The sequence below is a fragment of the Plectropomus leopardus genome, chromosome 10 (genome assembly GCF_026936395.1).
Source record: "Plectropomus leopardus strain MGB_pleo_1.0 chromosome 10, ASM2693639v1, whole genome shotgun sequence".
Taxonomy (NCBI): domain Eukaryota; kingdom Metazoa; phylum Chordata; class Actinopteri; order Perciformes; family Serranidae; genus Plectropomus; species Plectropomus leopardus.
The window spans coordinates 2397516-2414493 of NC_142185.1; the positions used below are offsets into that span (position 1 = coordinate 2397516).

At 38.4% G+C, this 16978-nt stretch overlaps 1 protein-coding gene across 2 annotated transcripts; it reads left to right on the forward strand.

Annotated features, from left to right (window-relative positions):
- Positions 1-31: 31 nt before the first annotated feature.
- LOC121948708 (transmembrane protein 50B) lies at positions 32-16915 on the forward strand. Of its 2 annotated transcripts, none has more exons than XM_042494116.2 (7): positions 32-167; positions 1703-1957; positions 4250-4362; positions 6302-6369; positions 10002-10094; positions 14702-14759; positions 15675-16915. In XM_042494116.2, the coding sequence occupies exons 2-7, from the start codon at positions 1859-1861 to the stop codon at positions 15718-15720; spliced, it is 477 nt and encodes a 158-aa protein (XP_042350050.1). In that variant the 5' UTR covers positions 32-167; positions 1703-1858; the 3' UTR covers positions 15721-16915. The 2 variants fall into 2 exon arrangements, with proteins under 2 accessions (XP_042350050.1, XP_042350051.1); XM_042494117.2 differs by having other exon boundaries at positions 100-208.
- The last annotated feature ends 63 nt before the right edge of the window (positions 16916-16978 follow it).

Below are 16978 nucleotides of genomic sequence, written 5' to 3' on the forward strand. Positions count from 1 at the left end.
GCTGACAGGGGTGTAATGACCAGCGTATACAGACAGAAGCAGTATTGAGCCGAACGCGCCTACTCTGCCAGTGAAAACCTCCAGCAGAAGAAGAAGAAGAGGAGGGCCTGAAATGTCGCTGCTGTCTTTCTAATGGAAACTGAAAGCAATCTCGGGCTCCTGACAAGGTGGGCAGCTACATGGAACCCTCCGTACAAAATATTTTAATGTGGGTTTAATATAAATTGCCTGTGGCTATGAAATATACACTCGTTCATGGTTGATACTTGCTCCCCGGCTGCTGGCTTTCTTCGTTATCGCTGTAAACAAGAAAGCTGCATCCTCAGCCTGAACGCTAAGTTAGCCACCGTTAGCTCCGTGACAACAATATAGCTTTGGCACAACCCGCGGAGGATTTATGTGTTAAGGTTATGAAGCCACTAACGGTGGAAATCAAAGAATAGACTAAATATAGCACTGCTATGGATAACGTAGAGCCTAACATTAGCAATACAGCATCGCCGTGCTTACGTTAGAGCTAGCTTGATGTAGCTGTTAGCAGAACTCTGCTGTGTCTGGTTATTCACTCTTCCAAGGCTGGCAGTGACCAAAACTCCTTCACAAAAATGACATTAAATATGTTGTTTGCATTTCTGGGATTCGGTATATGCGTGAGCCAGTTTATCACATTACTGAGACATTTAGCCAGAAATATTTGACATGTAACGTTAGTTGTGTCGTTTATAAGAGATTGTTAGTAGACATTTCGCCACCTTAGAATGATCAGGTTATACCGAGCATAAATGAAATTAACCTTTTTGGGTTTTTTTTAAAAAAAAAAATCAATATAACTTATACTGTCCTACCTTATAATTTTGAGGTTACGATTTGTACAAACGAAGCTATAATTGAGTATGCTCATTGGTTTTATAATGAGCAATTTAGTGGGCTGACTTAATGCCCCAAATGAGAATTAGGGTAAGGAAACCTGGATTCGCATCTGTTTTCTTGTGCTGCTTTAAGACGCATTTCTCAAGCTAAATGACATTTTAAAACTGGAAATTGGTTTAATTTCTTTCAACATTAGGGGGAGAAAGCCATGACCAACTTGGCAAGAAATGGCCCACAAATTACAAGAAATTAATAAAATGTGACAAGAAAATTACCTTAAAAATTAATTTAAAATAGAAGGGAGGATTATTATAAATGATTAAAAAAAATAGGTAAACATGTCCAAAAAACTATATTTATAATTATAATAATATTAAATTCAGAATTATGTTACAGAAAAAAACATATTTTTAATTTTCAGCACTCTTTTTGGATTATTGCATTTGTTTATTGTTATTATTATTATTATTATTGTATTTATTATCAGGTAATTCCTTGTATTTTTTTTTTTTACACGTTTTTTGTTACATTTTTGGCCATGTCTTGTTAATGTATTTGAAAGAAATCAAACCAATTTGCTCAGGTTTCAAAAGGTTAAAGGTCATGCTGAGCGGACCAAATAACAGTGGTGATAAGCAAGCCAATTACAAATGAGCAAACGATTCAGTGAAAACTGGCACAGCAGTATGTGTAAAAAGGGCAAATCTGGGGAATGAGAAACCCGTCTCTAACTTTGATTCATTTCCGTGTTTGAGAAACCTGACTGTTACATCAGGCTAAAGGTTGTGTAAAGACAATGTTACAAAGACATGAATGTCTGCATCTTCTACAGGCCACTCTGACAGAGTCACTGATCCGAGCCAGGAGCAGAGCAGCTTGCAGTCTTTGAATAACAGCAGGTGCAGCAGGTGTCAAGACATACGGCTCACCCGTGCAGAGAGGGATCAGAGAAAAAAGGAGGAGGAGGAGGACACGAAGAGGGCTGCAGATGGCTGGCTTTCTGGATAACTTCCGCTGGCCAGAGTGTGAATGCATTGACTGGGGAGAGAGGAGGAATGCAGTGGCTTCTATCGTCTCTGGAGTTCTGGTTAGTGACTCCATAGAGAGAGAAGGGCTGGATGATGGACAGACAGAAAAAGAGAAGTGAATTTTACAGTGTGACTGACTTTGCGTGAGTGTATGCAGAAGGCAAGATTGTGACATTGGGCTTCATTGTGCAATATCTGAATCTGAATCTGAACTTTCTCTTAAATTTCTCATATATTTCCTCTTGCTTCTCTGATAAGAGAAAATATAAGGGAAGTCAACTCCAAATTCAGCAAACACTCTCAAACACCCAAATCTGCTCCGTCCAGGCGTGCTCAGTGATGAAAGCCAGTGATCATAAGTCACCTTTTAGCACAGGTAATGCCTCCTAAACACTATATAAGGGCAGGTTTTGTGCCATGTGCAAAGACTGGCACATGAACAAGACTGGAGACATGACACCAAAAAAAGCTAAAAGAAGAAGAACTTCTGTGGAAGTGAAACTGATGTAGGCCTTCTGTTAAACAAACTTAACCAAAGTAAATGTGATTGCTCTTTGCTCTTGTACATTTTCATATTTTTGGTTTGTGCACAACAATCTTTATTTGTAAAGGAGTTATCAATTAATAGTAGTGGAATAAAAAGTACATTATTTCCCTCTGAAGTGTAGTAGAATTGGAAAGTGGCATGAGATTAAAATACTCAAGTAATGTAAATGTGCCTCAGATTTGTACTTTAGCACAATACTTGAGTAAGTGTACTCAGTTACATTGCAGCGCTGGTCAGCAGAGGAATGCAAAGTATCTAAAATTACAGCCATTGGGATCAATGCACCAAGTATAGTAGTAGGGCTTGGGGATTTTAACGCAAATCAATATCAAGATTAACTGAATGATTTACCTTGATTACGATTAATGAGCGATTATTTTGTTTTTTACTTCTTTTTTTGGTTTGTGCCCTCATAGTTCACTGACATGGTTTCATTTGACCACAGTGTGTTGGAGTGTAATAAAGATATGATGCATTATTCATCAAACTATCCAGCATTATATAAGAATGAAAAGCTCCATCTTAAACAAACTTCAGGTAAATTTAAGTACATTGTGCTGATAATAGATCAACCTCTCCTGACTGCAGCAGTCTGACTTTAACGTTTGCTGTTTGGAATAGTTTGGAATAAAAAGTCTGAAAAAATTTGGAATAGGGCTACTACTTCTAGAACATTCTCAGTTAGAGAATGGTCCATAATGTGCCTGTGGCCATAGGCCCCCAAATCACCACATCTGCCCCTGGTAATAATAATGAGAGCTCAGTGCAAGCGGCTGGATGAGACACGGAGCAAAGCATCCTGGTGTTTCTAAATAATTCTATCCAAAGTCTGACTGAACCTTAAACTAAAAGTAGACTGTAGAAGTCTGAAGTCACTTTCCACCTCTTAAGATTTGGCTGTTTTCTTTGTGCTGTGAGGAGAAGCTCTGCTCTGTCTGTCTGTCTCACGGCGCTGCTATAATGAAACGCTGTGGAACCACATACAACTCGGCTACTCAGCTGTCAAGTACTTGGCTGTATTCTAGAGTCAAATTTGTTCACTGCTTTACATGACTGTTCAATACCTCTGCTGTCACAGTGTTAGGCCATGAGATTTTCCTCAGTGTCGTTAGAGTGTGAGACTCACACCAGATGCGTGAGTTGGCAACCCTGGTGGGGATATAATTAACGGAATTTTTAAATAACTGAAATAACCGTCATGGGCAATATTGTGTCGATTTGAGGTTCAGAAAGTTTGTTTCGATTACTTTTCTGTTATTTGCCCAGCCCTATTTAGCCCTGAAATGTAATAATTATAATAATAATCCAATTTAAATACTTTGAAACCTCAATGAAACTTGATCAAGTGATATTGGTGCCTTTTTTAAACAATCCTCAAATATGAAAGTTATTTTTCCTTGTGTTGGACTACAGTTTGTGGACTGTGAATGCGAGATCTTTTTCTCTTGCCTTGGTAAGAACGCTCTTTACCACTCGTAAAATTTTCTCTTACCTAAGAGAAAAGCAAAAATAAGTTACATTAGTGAATCACAAAAATCAGTGGATACCAACAAAATAAGAACAAATACTGGATACAAGCAAAAAGAGAAAATGTGTTTGTATATTGTTTCTTGCATGAGTCACAATGTCTCTTTCTGTGCGTCTCACGTCAGTGATGTTATAAGGAGCTTTTAGGACTGTGTATTCCTCTATGTCTCTTTGCTCTTTCTCTTTACCACTTGTTTTCTCCACATTACAACAGAAAGAAACTGCATCTCATGTATTCCGATAACTCAAATCTCAACCCTGAATTCTCTTGTACCAGTTCTTCACAGGCTGGTGGATCATGATTGATGCAGCTGTGACATATCCATCCCAGGAGCAGATGAACCACGCATTCCACACATGTGGCGTCTTCTCCACCATAGCATTCTTCATGTAAGTGCTACACACTGTAGGCTCTACATGTCTCTGTCTGTAGGAATAATGACATTTCCATTCACAGTTTAGTTGAGCTACAGATATTATAATCTGGCTAGAAAGCAATGAAGCGCAAAAAAAAGTCACTATTGCCAATGCATTCTTCTTTCCAGGAGAAGGCTTATATGTAAGGAAGTATTTGTTGATTTCCTAATGTTTTCAGCACAAGAACAATATTGAATAATTTCAGAAGTCCTTTTGCAGTTATGAAAACTTGAAGTGGTTAGCTTTTGGACATTCTTTGAACTTTGGAACTGATTGACTAGAGTAGTGTATAATGCTTATTTGATTGGCTGCTTCAAGCATGCTATATTGGATAAACGGCTTGGTGACAATGAGAGAAAATCCATTATCGAGTAGGTGGCTGTGGAAAGAGAAAATAACAAGCTGTTATATTTCTGCAGTTCAGTCTTGAGTTGTGGTGGGGCTGATTTACCTTGATTGCGATTAATGATAGATTATTTTGTTTTTTACTTCTTTTTTTAATTTGTTTTTAGTTCACTGACATGGTTTCATCTGACTACGATGTGTTGGAGTGTAACAAAGATATGATGCATTATTATTCATCAAACTATCCAGCATTATATAAGAATGAAAAGCTCCATCTTAAACAGACTTCAAAAATTAAAACATATTATTAGCAAACAAACGAAACAAAAGTACAATGTCCAAAAAGGAGTAGGTAGAAGTAAAACTTACATATCCCTACCCTCTCTGACTTTTTTCCTTTAACTTGTATATTAGTTGGACAAATTCCCAAATTTATTTACAACTAGTCTACAAACAACCGTCCCCAGTTTACTTACATCCAAATTAAATAAATAAAAGCCGTCCCAGGTTTCATTACTATCCAAATATCCCCCTGTGTAACAAAATAAATAGAAACACCCTTAACACAACCATTCCTCATTCATATAACTGCCAAAAATATCTTTTATGTATAGTTTATTAAATTGATATATGTTTGTGCTTTGTTCAACCCATCACCCAAACCCATTCCTCCCAGTACACTGAAATACACAGGCTCTTTTTAGTTGAATAAACACATTGTTTTTTAAAGTCAAATTCTCCTCTTAAATTATCCCTGTCACAAAACTTTTTTTAATGTTGCCCAGAAGTGAATCATTTCTTGCTCTAAACATGATTTTTGCAGTTTTAATTTGACCACGTCAACGAATTCCAGTGCATTTGACTTTTAAAAAAAGTGTGTTTGTGCGGTCCCTATATCCCACGTTATATAGAATATGTATTATACATTTATCATCATCAGTATTTGTGTGTCTATATTGCCATTTCCAAACAACATAAATTTTGTTTTGTTCAAATTCACTAATGTGCCTGCAAAGTCCACAAGTCTGCAAATGTGGTGAAGTCTGGAGATTTGGATTCAGCCAGATGAGCAGAGTCGGATGCCACGTACTGATTTCAACAAAAACAACACATAATCCAAGTGGCATGGAACATGCACACTACACTGGACTGGACTAAACCAACCAGTGAGTTGTGTACATCTATAAGTGTCATTGTATTTTTTTTTTCCGGGGCTCACCATGACAGTATGCTTACCCTTTGGTCACTGGTTTATTATTCAGTCTACAGAAAACAAATGTGCTCACTGAGGTTCAGCAAAATGTCAATTCTACACAGAGATCCAAAACAAAATGTAGTCTGCCACTGTTTCAACAGAAAATGGGCATTAAAATGCTAAAAATCCTATTTATAATGAGCTTAAGAAACAGAGAAAATATCTCTTTGACATCACATATGAATAACATCTTGTCTTCTGCAGTTTCAACAGTGGAAAGTACTCAGGTCAGCTGACTGTGTGGTGTGGATCGGTCAGTCTTTAGGACTGATTCCTCTTTTGTGTAACTGCTGACTGTGTCTTTGTTTTCAGGATAAATGCAGTTTCTAATGGCCAGGTGAGAGGAGACACATATGGAGAGGGCTGCCTTGGCAGAACAGGTATGATTCTCTCACTGTGTGTGTGTGTGTGTGTGTGTGTGTGTGTGTGTGGGTGTGGGTGTGGGTGTGTGGGTGTGTGCATGCGTGCGTGTGCCAGTAAATTAGATTGCAGTTGACTGCTTATTTTCGAACACTGATCTTACATGTAAATGACTTCTCAAACATCAGCTTGAAGGCTCTAAACTAAGAATTCTAAAAGTGCTGCAAAGTCATCCACTGAGGTTTTGATTGCGCAGTGATTACAATCTGCTGAGCAGCTGAGTGAAGCCTGTATTGTGAGACACGCCAACAAGGTACAAGGTATCTTTTTTTAAAATTTTGTATGTAGTTTTTAAACAAAATGAAATTAAAATTTGTTTGCAGAGATGAGAAAAACATTTTAAATAATTGATTCATAATATAAAAGGAATAAACTTTTTGTAATGTGCACAAACTTAATATCAAAAATTATCAGCGATCAAAGAAAGTATGGTCAACAAAAAATACGGTGACCCACTCACCCTCTCAGGTTAGTGACACAGGTGAAACACAGATACTCATAGATTATGAGTGACAATGCCAATATCCATGTGACCCAAATCTCCCAATAACCGTATTCATAAGGTAAAAGGAAGATTTATTTGTCTAAATCCTGAAATTATAATTGTGGATTATTCATGAAATTAAATCATGACAGTAATTATTGATAATTTCCCAAATCACTAACAAAACCTTGTAACAATACCAAAATGTAAATCATCCCAAATCTTATTAAGCCTACAAAATGTACTCCTTCCTAAATTTATTTCATGGCTCCCACAAATAGGAACAGGTAATATTGACGGAATTGCAAATTCAATTCAGTCTCTCTGCCAAAAAAATATATATTTCATATTTATTCGGATATTGGACATTAGGTGCACACTAAATTATGATGATGACCATAATCATCAGCATGATAACTCTGTCAGTGTGACTGTGCTTCCATTAGCATTTAGCTAACATACAGACTGAGTTACGTTACGGCTCAGTTATCTTTAGTTTTTCAGTTCCATTCAAATAGCATCAGCAGCTTTGTTACTGATTTATTTACTGTAAAAAAAATATGCCACTGTTTAAAAAAGAGAAATCATGAGGGAAAGAGGAGATGGCACCCCCACATAGAGAACCCAGCAATGTTTATTTTTTGTTAGAAACCTGAAATAATGTCTGTGGTTAAAACAAGATGAAGAGATTTTCACGTTTTGTTCTGTAACATGAAATATGTCAATAAATACCCCACAGTGAACTTTGAAGCTTTTATGTGTCTTACAATGGCCGTTACTAACAAGTGGCTAAAGGAAACTGCAGAATGTCACCACACTGAATACGGCTTTACAACTTTGTAGTCGTGATCAGGCAACAGTACTGTAGTTTATTTATAACCTAACATTAGCATTACTTCTGGCATTGCATTTAGGCTTCAGATATCCTCAAGGTGATGCTCACTTCAGCTTCCTGAATGAAATGTTCAAGTATTAAAAATGTTTGTTGCCACAGAGATTATTTTCTGCAGTGATCCAAAATCCAATGGAAAAATCCCACAGGTTTCTGACGAGGGAGCCAGGGTGAAACTAACTTCCGGGTTGTCCTATCCCCAGGGTATTCTATGCTATATGGAGTTGGGGTAGGAGAAAAAATCAATACAGCATTATCAAAGTACATTTTTATCTTATTAGATAAAACAGATTTTGATAAAGCTTTCCATTTGGAGACACAATTTGCAGCTAAAAAAAGATAATAAATCGCTATATATAACAGTGCAAAAACAGGCGGTTGCTTGAACATCCCTGAACTGTCCAAATAATATTAAATTCTACAAAATAAATAACTACAAAATCAAACATGAATCAATTCAAAAACTAAATATTGACAGCTTTTGAAACATACCGTTTCCTTGTTTCCTTGTTTCCTTACCTTGAGTCGACAAAAAACAGCATATGTTCAGTTTAGCCTTGCCGAACTGCTGCGTATGTCATGTGTGTGATGTTCACACATGCAGCGTTGTTGCAACGTCTCTGCTGCGTCACGGCCTACAGATTTTAGTACCGTATTTCCACATTTATAAGAACACATTCCTCTCATTTATTAAGTCCTGCAAGCTCCCGCACAGCCGACAACACATCCTGTAAATGTTTAAAAATGTATTATTATTACATGTGTTGGATGAAACCAACACATGTAAAAATTGATTATAATCAACTTTATCAATTTGTTGTTGCAGCCCTTATATATATATGTTGCAATACTCAGGACATTGCAAAATGTCTAAAACTGTAATAATATTGATAATATTGTATTGTGGGGTCTTTGGTGATTCTCACCCCTAATATGTACATACTCACATTGCAGTGTAACTAGTAAAGCAGAGTACATGTCTGTCCTGCTGTCACATGACACTGTCAGCTGTTGTGTGTGAGGGGTGGTGAGTCTTCATCCAGATAAATTTATGAAATAATCACGGATGCAATTAAAATACTAAAACAATAAAGGTGCAGCAAGGTTATCTCATATTCATGTTCAGGTTAATAGAAACCACAGTAGACATGGAAATTCAATTATATACTATACCATTTTATAATTAGAACATTTATCCAGTTTTCTCCAACACATGGTAAAAATTTCTGCCCAAACAAAACTGGTGTGTGTGTGTTTGTTTGGCTGCACACACACACAGAGAGGACATTGTGTAGGTGTGTAAGGGTTAATACTGTGTGCACACCGCACAGCTGGGAGGGAGGGCGTCCTGTTGTATTGAAGCCTCTGCCTTTCAAATAGTCTGTGTCTGTCCCTGCATCAGCTCAGTGTTTCTAGTGGAAAGTCTACTTGAATTTTTCCAGCCGTTTAAAGACAGATTTGTGTGCTAAAGCTACCGCTTGACAACTAACATGATGTATTAATACAGGCATGGCCAAAGTCTGTCCTCTGGGCCAAATGTGGCCCATGGACCAATTTTAAATGGCTCTTGGTTTTACATTCAAAATATACTTTATGGTGCCCTCCATACAGTATTGGTTAATCAAGTGAGCTCTGCATGTTTCTCTTTACCTCATCATGGCTGCACTATCACACAGTTTGTAGACATGCACCAAGTCAGAATTAGGCAGGTAGAGCATGTGTTTTCATAAACAGACAGTTAACAAAAAAAGGCAAACAAACAGTAACCTTATAGCTGATATTTCCTATTACATGGCAGACATGGCCACAGCAAAGAGGTGGACAGTGAGTCACTTTCAGAAGTGGCGTAAAGTTTGTTCATTCTCAGTACATTTTCACTGAAAGATGAAACAGTTGCATTTGACTCGTTTGTGGTTGTTTTTGTTTTCTTTTTAATAACCCGTTTGATGTGAGAAGCGGCTTGCCCCTGGCTGTCCCCCATTCAAAGAAGTTTGGCCACATCTGTATTAATAGATCCTGTAGGCTGATTAATATTATTTCATGTAAACAAAACATTTTCATACCTTACATTCTAAAATACTCTTCGTATTCTCCCACCTTCTTTCCCACAGGCATTGTTAATTTGATTGGCTTATGATCAAAACGATTATATGGTCGGTGCACATAGAATAAGTTGTGAGCTAATGAAAGTGATAAGCATGTGTGTGTCTTTGCAGGAGCTCGTCTCTGGCTGTTTATCGGCTTCATGATGATGTTTGGCTCGCTCATTGCCTCCATCTGGATCCTGTTCGGGGGCTATGTGGTGCCAAGTGAGTGTCCCTCTGCTTCAGCTGCATGTTTTCATACCGTCTCATTATTCTTTCTTCAGCTCTCACTTCTGTTTCTGATGGTGGTCAGGTTGTACTTCCATTCACATGTGTCCTGGCATAATATTTTATCTTTCAAAAATTACTTCAGTGACACACTAACTTTATAAATGATGGTTGGTAGTTCCCCTGTTAGATTTTACTAATACAGGGGATTTGTTGCAGGCAGCTGATGTGGTGTAATGATATCAGGTAGCGTTGGATATGGCAGATCTTGAGTTTGGAGATGTGTTCTATAAGCTGTTTTTCTGGAGGTGGATTGATGAAGACAGAGATGCAGGAGAGGAGCTGCTCACACAGGCTTGCTGTCTTGATGACCTTTCTCTTATTACACTGACACATGATCTATCCTCTGTGGCCTGGGCAGAAGACAGCTTTCACCTTCATATCATTGACTGGTGTGAAGAATCCCATTTCCTGGCTCAGGCTGCAGGCAGGGACTTCTCTGTGACAGTCATTATCTGCTTTTCTCACACAGCAGCATGATGTGTTCCTGTGCAGCGCTGCTCATGGTCACACAGGCAGTGTGGCTGCTTTTACCTGTTAACACAGGCGCAGAAATGAACTACAGGTTCTGCGATGCACACGCTGCTCACACAGGCAGTGTGGCCCCGGCATAAATCTAAACTGTTACCTGCTTTAGTATTAGTATCCCTGACTCAGCAAGGGGTCACTGTCCTGGTGAAACATAGAGAAAAAATGTCCTTTAAAGACCAGCACTTGAGAAGATTAGTCCAGCTCAGACTGCTGAAGCCTCACCTTAATTCCAAAGTTATTTTAACCTGGACAGAAGACTCTCAGTTGTGACAGTTTCTTGCTGTATTACTGCAGACTTTGGGTGAGACATTGAGTCCTCAGCAGCTGCAGCAGTTTGATCTTTCAAAGGTGCTGGAGAGCAGAGAATGCTTCTGTACTGTAGTTCTCAAGTGAAGTACTATTCCCCCACCAAATGCATTCAGCAGCAGCTAACTCCACAGATGATGGTGGCTCAGTGATACACACAGAGGAGTTTCATCTTCTCTCTCTGCCTGAAAGGACTCCACTTACAGACACATACGCCTCAAAATCCTCCTGTGTTATCTCACCCGGTATTAGCAAGCAAGCAAGCAAAGCAAGCAAGCAAATTTTATTTATATAGCTTCACAAACACACACGCACAAAAAAAGCAAATATGTCAAAATAAAACCAAGATAAAATACAAAGTGAGAGTAGGTAAAGCACAGGAGTTAAACACTGCAGGTTTTTAAGTGTTTTTTGAAAGACTCTATAGAATCAATACACTTCACACTTGCTGGGAGACTATTACAAAGTTTGGGGGCTGCCACTTGGAAAGACCGATCGCCTCAAGTCTTGAAATGTGTTCTGGGAACACTTAGAAGACATGGCGAGGCAGCTCTAAGAGCTTGGTTAGTAGTGTATGGAAAAAGGAGGTCACTTGAATATTGTGGGGCCTGGCCATGTTGGGCTCTAAAAGTGAGCAGCAAAATTTTGAAATTAATTCTGGACTTAATGGGAAGCCAGTGCAGCGAAGCTTGAACTGGAGTAATATGTAACCATTTATTTGATTGGGTAAGGAGTCAAGCAGCAGCAGTTTGGATGGTTTGTAAATGGTGTAATGAGGATTTGTTGGGGTTAGTGAAAAGAGAATTGCAGTAGTCTTAATGGGATGAAATAAATGCATGTATTAGCATCTCCATTTCGGTTTTTGATACTACAGACCTAAGTTTGGCTATGTTCCTCAGATGACAAAAGCAGGAACAGGTCAGTGTCTTACTGTATCAAGCCTCATCGAACTATCAAAAATTACACCAAGATTACGCAAACTAGATTGATGTGAAGTTGAGAGGGAACCAAGGTTCTGTTTGATTGTTGACTGGAGGTTGTCAGGGGCAATAATCAAAACTTCTGTTTTATCTGCATTTAACTGCAGAAAATTATTTTCCATCCAGCTCCTAATGGCAATCAAGCAGTTTTCAAATATGGACACTTTGTGGACCTCATCAGGTTTAAATGAAAAATACAGCTGGATGTCGTCAGCGTACAGATGATAAGAGATGTTGCTGAACTCACTGATTATCTGTCCAAGGGGCAACATGTACAGAGAAAATAAAATGGGCCCCAAAACCGATCCCTGAGGGACCCCACATGACAAAGTGGTAGAGTCTGACAGAAATTCCCCTACAGAGACTGACATGGCTCTAACTGAAAGACAGGATGAGAGTTAGTTATGCCCACCAGGTGCCTTAGCCTCTGGATTAAAATTTGTGTTCGACAGTTCAAATGCTGCACCGAGGTCTAATAAAACCGGAACTGAACAATAACCAGCATCTGCAGCCATTAAAATGTCATTTGACACTCTGAGGAGAGTTGTTTCAATGGAATGTAGTTTAAGGGGACCTGACTGAAATGTATCAAACACCCCGTGGTGCTCCAGTGTATGCGTGAGTTGTTTTTCAAAAAACTTTTTCTAAGATTTTAAAAAGAAATGGGAGTTTGGATATTTGCCGGTAATTGTCAGGCAGGGAGGGATCCAGGGATGGCTTCTTCAACAAAGGTTGGACAATAGCCTGCTTGAAAAGTTTTGGTACACACCCTAATAAAAGAGAATATTGACTATGTAGGTGCCAATGGAATTAAAAACGTTGAAAAAAAAAGAAGTTGGTAAGATATCTAAAATGCTTGAAGAGGGTTTTACTTTCCCAAGCAAGGCTGCAATATCACCTATAGACACAGGACAGATGGCGTCTAGGATGGATGGATGGGTTGGGGAAACTATTACTTAAAGGACTGGATGAGGGTGTGATGTTTGCCGTGATGTTGGCAACCTTGTCTATGAAGTGGTTGAGAAACTTATTCAGTCATTGTTAGAGAAGATTGGTAAGTTAGGGGCACTGGGGGAGACGGTGTTGTTTATGGTGTCAAACAGAATTTAAGGATCTTTCTTGTTGGAAGAAATTAGATTGGAGAAATAGGAAGATCTCTGAGCCTTCACCAGGGATGATTTTTGGAGGGGATCTTTTTAAGTTTCAAGGGGGCCACTTTATCCAGCACCAAGGCACAGTGATTATGAAAAGATTGGAATGTGGTGTCTACGTTACTGCCATTTGAAACAATATTGGGGTCAAACAACGTTGAGAAATTGGCAGCTATAGCCTCATTAATGAAACTGGAGCGTCTCAAATGGGAGGACGATGAAGGCTGAGACTCTAAAGAGTCCTTCAAAACGAGATATACACTTTCTAAGCCAAGTTGAAAAACAAAGTCTAAGGTGTGTCCACCAGTGTGTGTGGGGCCAGATACGTGTTGTTTAAAATCGTAGGACTCAGTGAGATTAAGAAATTCAGAAACAAAATTATACCTTGTGTCTTCAATATGAATATTAAAGTACCCAACCATTAGGACCTTGTCCAACTTTATGATAGATGATAAAAAATCTATAAAATCAGATAAAAAGGAGCCAATTGGGCCAGGTCTATGGTAAATTAAAATACAGTAAATAGAGGAAATGACGACACTTTTATGGACATATGGCAACCTCTAATAGACTACCTGCCTAGGGATCTAAGTGAAATTATCCAGAGGGGAAATGCTGGCTTAGAAGCTTCCAAACAGGATGATTCAGAAATAAGAAATACTTATTAACAGGTACAGGGACACACGTATTTTCATTTGCTGATAAGTTGTTGATCTCTTTTCCTTTTTATTATTATTATTTTTATTAATATTACTCTATATAAGTTTTTATTATTATTATTGTTTATTTCATTGTTTTTTATCGTGTTTTTTTTTCTTTTCTCTCTCTCTTTTCTTTTGTTCTCTTTCTACTTTATTTAAGTCTTCTCTCCTAGCTCAGTCCAATGTCAGATGATGTATGGTTGCATTGTTGAGTTACAATTCTGAAAATAAAATAAAGTATGATTATTAAAAAAAAAAAAAAAATACAGTAAATAGGATTTAGTTTACCAATTCTACACAGCTGCAATTCAAAAAAACAAAAAGGCTCTGTGCTTACCAGCTGGCATGTAAACCTGTTTTTAAAAACTACTGCAAGACCACCAACACCACGACCTGTCAGCCGAGGGGTACAGATAAAAGAGTCTGCAGGGCAAAGCTCAATCAAATGAGAAAAATCCACATTCTGCTTCCATGTTTCAGTCAAAAACATGAAGTCCAAGCTTTCACTACTGAAAAAGTCATTAAGGATAAACGACATTTCCAATAGACCATGTATTGATCAGGGGCATTTTGACTGGGGAGGGTGACGCAGTAGAGGGGCAGACAGAGGAGCAGGGTAGCTGACGGAGGTTGTCAATGCACACACCACCTTTAGAAAAGCGCAGTGGACAGTATGGCCTCTCTGTAATAATAGGCTTTTTGGGAAGAGTGACTGGCAAAAGTGTTGATGACAGACGGTGCCGATAGGGGGAGCTGGCTGATGCGCAGAGCAAGTATCTGAAGAGGGGGTGTGTTGTGTAAACAGTCACTCTCATGGATATTGTGCATCAGTGTTACTGACTGTGCTTCTGGTTTTGTTTTGTGTAATTCTTCAGAGAAAGAAGTGGCACCAGGACTGGCCGTGTTCTTTCAGAATGCCTTCATCTTTTTTAGGTGAGTATAATAGTCCTCCAGGTGCACTGTCACAATCAACATTGCTGCTAACATATTCCAGGCTGTGATTTTAAAAAAACCCGACTTTGCATGTAGTATATTAAAAATAACTTTTTTTTGGTGCCTTTTTTTCATCTAAAAACAAAGTGGCATCATGAGAAAAACTGAACTGGCTTTTAAAAGGTTAAAATTCTGAAAATGAATATATAAGAATGGATGGGACTAATGCTGGTTAAATAAATGAACTCAACGGAAGTAGTATGGTAGCATGGGTTTGAAAGGCACGTTTTGTATGCAGAGCAGTTTGAGTGTGAGTATTTGACACTGCACAAAAAATAATAATGTAGAAAAATCAATGTTGCTGCCAATCATTGCTTGGAGCTTGGAGCTCATATTCCAGGGTGTGCTCCAAGCTTCATTTGAAAAAGCGCATATTGTGTGCAGAGCGATATGAGTGTGTGATGCAATAAAAATTTGTCCTGAGGTAAAAGAGCTGCAGTATAGCATGTGGTCCAAAATTTGACACAAGTTATAGTATAAAATATCATCCAAAATATGTATCCTCCAATACATTTTTTCTATAGTTTTTTAAGGATTAAGGATTGTGGATTATTATCCACAATCCTTAATTTTCCTACATTTTTTCCTAAATCCTAAATTTTCTCCTCACCTTTTACCAATTTTTTGTCAAGTTGGTTGTTGCTTTTATCTCCATGTTTTTGTAAGAAGTCAAACTAATTTGCTCACGTTTCAAATGGTAAGAAAGCCTGTGAAAGGCATCTGAACAGTACAAGAAAACTGATGTGGATCCAGGTTTCAAAGGATTAAAAGTCCTTTATCCATGACAGAGAAACTGTCTGCAGTTCAGAGATTACTGTGTCCTCATGTCGCTTTTGTCCCCCTCTCTCTCTGTAGCACTCTGATCTACAAGTTTGGCCGGACTGAAGATTTATGGGGTTAGATGGTCTGTTTGACTACTGACTGTCTCTTTGTCTGCCTCTCACACACACACAATCTCACACACACACACACACACACACACACACACACACACATGGTTTAAAACATGTTTTGTAAAAAGTTGTTTTAGATGAAAAATCCAAACCCACAATGAATTCACAGAATGTTTTATAACCTGCATTTGCTTTTTAAGTAGAAACCCATTAGTGCTGCTACACACACACACACACACACACACACACACACACACACACACACTCACTCACTGAGTGGCATGTTGTGTTGTAGATATTTACACTAGTTCTGGATCCCTTTTTAATGTCTTTCCTGTGAAAAAAGTTTGCAGACTTGTTTTAGTTCACACTGTATCTGTGCTGTTCTCGAGAAATTCATTTTGCAAAATTTTTGTATTAAATGAGGGAATTCCTGTTTTTTTTTATCGAAATGAGGAGCCAGGCTGATTTCATGTCATTGTATGTGAGATGCATCTCAAGTGTCACTTCCTGTCATCATTAGTTTGCTGTGTTGGGGGTTACAGTGTGACGTCACTGTAGTGAAAGAGAAAGGGAAAGCTGCATGGGGCTCATCTCCTGTGTGAAGTGGAGGTGAGGGTGAACACAGAGCCCTCTCTGCTGGCCCACTTCAGCTGCTCATGTTGTACACTCCTCTGTGAGTTCAGTACATGCACTGGATAATTATGTATTTTATTTTTTAGATTTTTTTGTTTAATGGGTCTGAGTCATTTTTTGGTGACTTTCTGGTTGACAGGTTAGTCACTGTCATCCTGCCTCAGGAGGAAGTGGGTCTGTTTTGTCCTCTTGTCCCTGTGTAGCTCTTGTTTTGACAGACAGTGTCCTGTAAGTTGAGATGTAAGTATTCGGACACTTGGGATTTTTGTAATAGCCATTTAAAGTATTTAAGTAGAGAACAAATGGTGTGAAGCTGTCAATCAGACTGCTGTAGTTACAGTATTAAAGGACTTATTAAGGGACGACTTTACACTCCGTCACATATATTTATATCACATAAAAACGTGCAACAGGCCAGTTTTATTGTATTAAGATGTACTTTGACTCCAAAGCTTTGACTTGCATGGAGTAAAATAACAAGGGTTGTTTTCCATCTTTCCAATCCCCTTTTCAGTCATCTGCCAGAGCTTAAAATGTGAAAAATCAATAAAGTGTTTTACTGGAGAATGCTGTCGCTAATCATTCTTATCCCAGACAGTATCCATGTAGCTGTTCAAAAGCAGTATGAGG

Bases quoted from the DNA above. Each gene is read 5' to 3' on its own strand.
- LOC121948708 (XM_042494116.2), top strand. From the start codon at position 1,859: ATGGCTGGCTTTCTGGATAACTTCCGCTGGCCAGAGTGTGAATGCATT. The intron at 4,363-6,301 runs GTAAGTGCTACA...CTTTGTTTTCAG, and splicing joins TCCACCATAGCATTCTTCAT to GATAAATGCAGTTTCTAATG. The intron at 14,760-15,674 runs GTGAGTATAATA...CTCTCTCTGTAG, and splicing joins AATGCCTTCATCTTTTTTAG to CACTCTGATCTACAAGTTTG.